Below are 6,848 nucleotides of genomic sequence, written 5' to 3'. Positions count from 1 at the left end.
AAGCTTCAGGAGGCTTTATGTCACCCCACAATCTGCACGGTTTATAGCAACAATGAATCATGCTGTCATGATAGTAAACTTTGTATTGAGCACAGATGGGATTGTATAAAAAATGTAGTATTGTGTAAGCATTTAGAGCAGTTTGATAGTGGCATCCAATTCCTTCCGAAGTTTAAAAAGCAAACCTTTGAGGAAATAAAAACTAAGTATAAATTGCAATCAACCAAGGAGTGACTTGGACCAACAAGTTGACCTATGATGCTCCTGGATGTTTAATTAGAGTTATCAGACTCCTCCAGTGTGAAATATGAATTAACGTGTACTCTTTGTTTTTGGTCTAAAAACCTAACAGTAAATGCAAGCAACAGATAGGTGCTGCTCACACGGGAACGTTTGCGTTTATGCACAGTATGCGTTTTCAAAAAAGTCTTCCGTTCACAAGTATTCGTTTCATTTGACGTGTCTGTTCACACGAGAACGCTGGAAACGCTGTAGTACATATGCCGGGACTGTAAGTGGCGCTGTACTTCCTATACATGTAGTTCATGTTGTTCTCCATGTCCACTTGTTGCTTGTGGTTTTCGTAGAAGCACCGTAGATGTAGCAGGAACATCTGTATCATGTTTAGTAGCGTCTGGAGCACAGCAGCAACCCTGTGATGCGCCATTGTTGTTGTTGTTGGCGAAACGCATCAGCAATAAACTGTGGGTGAGCAGGAGAGGCGGGGAGAGGCGGGGCTATCGTTATTTTTTCTGGAAATGATCGTATAGAGACGATTACAAGGAGCCGTTGGTCCCCCCAGAGCGTTTCGTTTGCAAATCTATCCACCTTGGGACCCGTTATCGTTGGTGGGGTCCGTTTCTATCGTTTTGTTACGTCCTCGTGTAAATGAAAGGGCTATACGCAAGAGAAACTATGCGGATCCAACCCGTTTTGTTCTCCTGTAAACGGGGTCTTAGTGTTTATCCAGCAACAGTTTTCCATACTTTATACTCATTGTAATACAAGTTTAAACAGACTTAAGTGACAATTACAAAAATATAAATATGGCAATCTTGTGTTAAGGCACATTTAACATACATTATCTGATGCTGCAGATTTGGCTAATTCCTTTAATGGTCTATTCAGATTTAATAGCATGATGTTGTAGCCTCATTGATCCCTTGAGCCAAACAGATAGTGTAACCTGTGGGAGTTTTTATATTTATTACACAGATTAAAGAATGAAATTGCTACAGTCATGCCTTTTACAGCCAACAGGCTACTGTTCTAAGCTAGGCCGTAGCTCTTATCAAAGCCATTTTGCATTTGCTGATAATTTGTTTACAGGCAAAAAGACTTACAGCATGTCAGTTTATCTGATGATGGACTATTCTAGCTCCATTAATACCTTAAGCCCAGACTGTTTTATCTGGCCTGAGAGTGACTAATACAGATAGCCTTAGTAGATGTGTGTCTACGTGAATGCATCATGCGCATACATTTGATTTGATATTGCAGACTGTATTGTTTGTGAGTGGCTCATCACGTCAGCGTCCTGATGACATAAACATGACCCAGACTGACTCCATGACAAGGCTGCCAGTGTCTGAAGACTGGCATTGGCCTCAACTGCTTCCCCTCCCTTCCTCACCTCATTCACAATCAACGTCTTTAGTAGAGAAAAGCATTGCTCCCCGGCTTGGCATTATGCACGCCACTTCAATATTACACTGAACAGACTAAAACAAATACCAAATGTTATTATGGAAACCTCAGACTCCTGTGGAAATCTAGGTGATCTGACATTTGGCGCAGCCAGTGAGGCACCACTGTGTTATACCGAGATGCTTATGACTGAAATGTTGGGGTCTGATATTGCATGTGCGATGTGATTGACGATATTGGAGTAATTGATCATTTTTGCATCAGTATTGTCATTAACATTGAAAAATATATTTAAAGGATCATGGTGGGACTTTTAAAAAAAAAAGAGAGATGTGTATCTAAAAAGTCAATTTTTGCAATTTTGAAAATCTTTTAATTAATAATGCAGCCCTAATCACCAGAATAAATATTTGTTAAAAATACAAGACTTGTCTTACCTGACCTTGATTTGTCTTTGACCTTCAGCCCTACTTCCTCCACATTGCGTTCTGCACTTTTGTACACCAGTAGGGTGTCTAGATTTAGGTCATGGTTATCAGATCAGTTGAGCCCTACATTGGTAAGCCGGGCAGCCGGGGTCTGTGCAAGCATTGGTTCAGTAGTGAGCAACAACTAGTAGAGTGTCTAAAAGGAGATAAAGTACCATCCTGTCTATTAAACATTCAGTGTGTGTATGATCCTGTTTTATCCAGGTATTTGGTACTTCCACATAGCATCCTCCAACTGTAACATATATAGCTATGCAGTCTTTATTTTCTTCTTATAATCATCTTGATATATGAATGTTGATCTCTAAATACAGCGAATGACTGCTTTTGATTTGTTCTCTCAATTACAACACCATTGCCAACCCAGCTGTTTGATTAATTACAAAGATGCTTGTCCTCTGCTGAAATGCCAGCTTGCTTTTTTGTTCCCTATAAATATTATGGTGTGTGTATATATTGCACATTAATTTATGACATTTAAAAGACTTAATTGGATCACTGTGCTTAACATTTTTGCTTTTTATTCATACATATTTTCCTATTTAATTCAACGCTTCTTATTGCAGGTTAGAAAATGAGGAAGGACGACTAAAATAACTATGTTTGACTTGACCTTGAATGAGAAACAAGGACTAAATGGAGCATGTATTTGTCTTGACCTTGAATTGAACTTGGGTAGTGTAGGTGGAGCAAAAATGCACCACAGTATCCTGTGGCTATAAACTATAGTTAAGGGCTCCTATCGTATACTCCCTACACATTCAGGATTTTATTGTATGCAATGCAGCCTAGACTAGATAACATTTTGTGTTGAACTGAAGACTTCCTACAATGCTGAAATGTCTTAGCATCTCACACACATGTCTATAAAGCTTGCAATAACATTCATATCTCTCTGTTTGCCTGTCAGACCCGGGCTGGACCAGTATTAACCGAGGCGTCCTGATCTGTGATGAATGTTGTTCAGTCCACCGCAGCTTAGGCCGCCATATCTCCATAGTGAAGCACCTGAGGCACAGTGGATGGCCTCCCGCACTACTGCAGGTAAGGCTGCGAAAGAAGAGTGATGGAAAGGGTAATTCAGTGAAAGCAAATGTAGTCCGTGAGGCCCAGAGTACATACCTCCAAAGGTTAGGACTATTACAGAAACCTGACTCAGCACTAAGGAAGCAAATCCAGTCCAGCAGATTTTCCATCTGTGTTAAAAAAGGCTAACATTTCGGGACTTGGATTGCAAGAATATTATATATGTATATATTGGTCTTATGCTGTGGTGAATCATCACTGAGTCACTGCTGCATTTGTGTGTTTCAGATGGTTCAGACCTTAGCCAGTAATGGGGCCAACTCAATATGGGAACACAGTCTGCTGGACCCTGCTCAGGTACAGAGTGGTCGTAGGAAACCCAACCCCCAGGACAAAGTCCAGTAAGTATACTCCCTAACCTAAAGGCTCCAAATACGATAATTGTTTGCACACCGCTTCTCTTAATGCATTCAAAAACAGTCCTGGATTCTCTTCCTGATGATATGTCCTCAGGTTTTTAGTATACCTAAATACGCGATAGGATTTGTCATTGTAGGTTTGTTCTGCTTCTCCTGGGTTGAAATGTGGCTATGAGAGTGGAGATCAAGAATTAGACCTGCAGAAAATGGATGTGCAATTTCACTAATGTCTGGAAGCATATTGTGCACAATCTCTTAACGTGTACTGAATAGATACTACTTATTACATTGCTTTTATGCTGCTGTACCTTACTTTAATAAGGGAAACTGACACGGCCTGGCAGCCAGCCCAGGAGGGCCTATTAATTGTAAACATTATTATTTATTAACAAAGAACAATTCAATTGGAATGTGACCATACGCACAATGCCAAACTGGATGACTGTTTTACAAAAGCGATAGCTCAGACTGTGATATGTTTAAACATTTTGACAACAAATGGGCATTGTTTTTCCGAATGGGTGTTTATTTCTGGCCTTTTTGTGTCATGAAAAAACAACAGTAGCGTGAAAGAATATCATATTCCTGAATAGGGATTAATAAAGTTCTTATTTTTCTCTTTTTTTTTTTACCATATTTCCTTTTCCTCATGTGCAGTCCCACCAAGTCAGAGTTCATCAGAGCCAAATACCAGATGCTTGCCTTTGTGCACAAGCTGCCCTGCCGCGATGATGATGGCGTCACGACCAAGGACCTCAGTAAAGTGAGTGCTCAGTACTTCACTGCAGAGGGCTTGAGGATTCAGCTTAATTAGCCTGTAGGGACATTATCATAATGCTGAACTGCATATATAAGCACACAGGATGTTATATTTATAGATTGCAGTGGGAGAACCCATATATAAAACAATACATTGCTTATACACACACAAACACACACTCGTGCACACTGTACAACCTGGCAGGAAGTGAATGAGACAGCAGGATGTAATAATGGCCTAATCATAATAATGCCGTAGAGCTCCACTGGGCTGAAAGGAGATTCTGCCTGTTTCTGTCTCTTCATGATGTTTAATCTTTCCACCCCGACGCTCTTTCTTTATCTCTCCTCTCTCTCTATCTTTTTGTTATTAGCAACTTCACTCAAGTGTGAGGACGGGGAGTTTAGAGACGTGTCTTCGGCTCCTGTCCCTCGGCGCTCAGGCCAACTTCTTCCACCCGGTCAGGAAAAAATCTACTTGCTGACTCACTCTATCTAGTAATTAGCCATGATGTTCTGTAACTCTCTCTCTGCCAGGCCTCCTGACTCTGTGTGTGTGTGTGTCTAACTACAGGAGAAAGGCACTACCCCGCTCCATGTGGCAGCCAAGGCAGGCCAGATCCTGCAGGCGGAGCTGCTGGTGGTGTACGGGGCCGACCCCGGAGCACCGGACATCAACGGACGCACACCTATGGACTACGCAAGGTACAAATGAGTGGGAACACACCTCAACACAGTTTGCATTCAAGTCAAAACATATACTACATTTTATACGAGTTGGAGAAAAAGCAGAAACAAGAATGTAGAATTGTTTTTGTCTGTGTTCCAGGCAGGCGGGCCATATAGAGCTAGCAGAGCGGCTGGTGGAGTGTCAGTACGAACTGACGGACAGACTAGCCTTCTACCTCTGTGGACGGCGCCCAGGTAACACGCTGCACACGTTTGTGTCTCATTAAAGGCCCTTATGCATAGCTAACCTCAATGAAGAAAGTGGTTGTTTTTACCTGATTATAAAGTTTCCTCTCCTCTCCCTCTCTTTTCCCCACAGATCACAAGAATGGCCATTATATAATTCCACAGATGGCAGACAGGTATTGACCATGACATTGTTTGGGTCTGCACAGTTAATTGTAAATGATATTGAAATCACAATATGGACTAGGGCTGCTCAATTAATCGTATTTTAATCGCAATTACTATTTTGGCTAGCAACGATTACGAAAACAACGTAATCAAAATAAAACGATTATTTTTTTATCATTTTTTTGAATTTTTTATTATTATTATTTTTTTTTAATTATTGGTTTTTCAGTTGAATTTTACTTAAAGTTCAGGGTAATCAACTGTTAAAAACATGCTGTTCAATTTTTTTTTCTTTCAATAAATTGATGTTTTCAAAGTAAATGGATAATCGTTTTTAATAATCGTGATATCAATTATTGACACAAATAATTGAGATTATGATTTTTGCCATAATCGAGCAGCCCTAATATGGACTTGTAAAATATTCAAATGCCACTCTGAAGGAAGTACTGTGGGTCTGCAGAAATATCCCAACCTATGAGTGGTATTCTACAGACTTAACAAAACATATGTTTGGTACAGATCCCTTTTTAAAACCCACCACGATGATTTTGCTATTCTTTTCTATGACCATGCGAATTGTGATTAAAAAAAAAAAAGATCAATTCCTTAATTACCGTGTATCACAAAGCAGTTGCAGTATCAGTACAAAAAATGGACAATTAGTTATTTATTACCATATTGTGCTGCCCTAACATTATTGTTCTGTATCAATGTGATTATGAGTGCTTTGCATTTGCCTGCACGGTGTGGTTTGATTGCATGAAGTATCTTTGATATTTTTCTTGAACTTTGCAGCTACCTTGCCCACACTGCTTCTTTTCACTGTCTTCCTGGCGTGGATTAATTCAAACTCATGCAGTTTAGTATTCTGACCAGAGGGTGTCACCATAAGTATATGCAACCCTTACTAAATAAGTAGTTAATCAAAGGAGGTCTCTGGCATCCCTATGAAAGCAGACGGTTTATTGCTATTGTTGATCCAAGCCATTACATGTACCTGAATGATTTAGATACTTGTGGTGTGCTCTGTTTATTAAGCATAAACTGCAGGTTTGATTAGCATCAAGAAGTGCACAGTCAGGTTGTAATGAATCAAGTTGTGTAGCACTTGGCTCTGCTTCTTCCACATATTTGATGAGCGCTGGGTTTTCTCAGTTGAGTCGGAGCAGTAGCTTAAAAAAATACTCTCTTTTTGACCCGGTGAGGTGGTTTTCTTCGAGTATCTTTGTAATTACATTTTTTTTATCATTTCATATTCCAGCTATTCCTCAAAAAACATGTTTTGGATATCATGCCATTCAAATTTTAAATGTACATCTTAAGAAATTGTAATTTTTGTATTACTACCCCAAGCTTCCATAAGTGGGTCAAAAATGACCCGCATGCATTTTCTATGGAATTTCGTTTTTTATTCAAAATGTAA

The 6,848-nt window shown here is 39.8% G+C and overlaps 1 protein-coding gene across 1 annotated transcript in view; it reads left to right on the top strand.

The window, feature by feature from the left end:
- Positions 1–6,848, top strand: part of git1 (G protein-coupled receptor kinase interacting ArfGAP 1) — a 26,198-nt gene that overhangs the window by 2,855 nt on the left and 16,495 nt on the right. Inside the window, exons 2-8 of the mRNA XM_010793266.1 lie at positions 3,046–3,179; positions 3,450–3,562; positions 4,238–4,343; positions 4,714–4,800; positions 4,914–5,044; positions 5,169–5,263; positions 5,388–5,430. Coding sequence (XP_010791568.1) covers positions 3,046–3,179; positions 3,450–3,562; positions 4,238–4,343; positions 4,714–4,800; positions 4,914–5,044; positions 5,169–5,263; positions 5,388–5,430 — 709 coding nt within the window. The remainder of the gene's footprint in view (positions 1–3,045; positions 3,180–3,449; positions 3,563–4,237; positions 4,344–4,713; positions 4,801–4,913; positions 5,045–5,168; positions 5,264–5,387; positions 5,431–6,848) is intronic.

The sequence above is a fragment of the Notothenia coriiceps genome, unplaced genomic scaffold (genome assembly GCF_000735185.1).
Source record: "Notothenia coriiceps isolate Sejong01 unplaced genomic scaffold, NC01 NC01_scaffold00037244, whole genome shotgun sequence".
Lineage (NCBI taxonomy): Eukaryota > Metazoa > Chordata > Actinopteri > Perciformes > Nototheniidae > Notothenia > Notothenia coriiceps.
The sequence above is the reverse complement of the archived record's forward strand: the minus strand, read 5'-3'. Positions and strand labels throughout refer to the sequence as shown.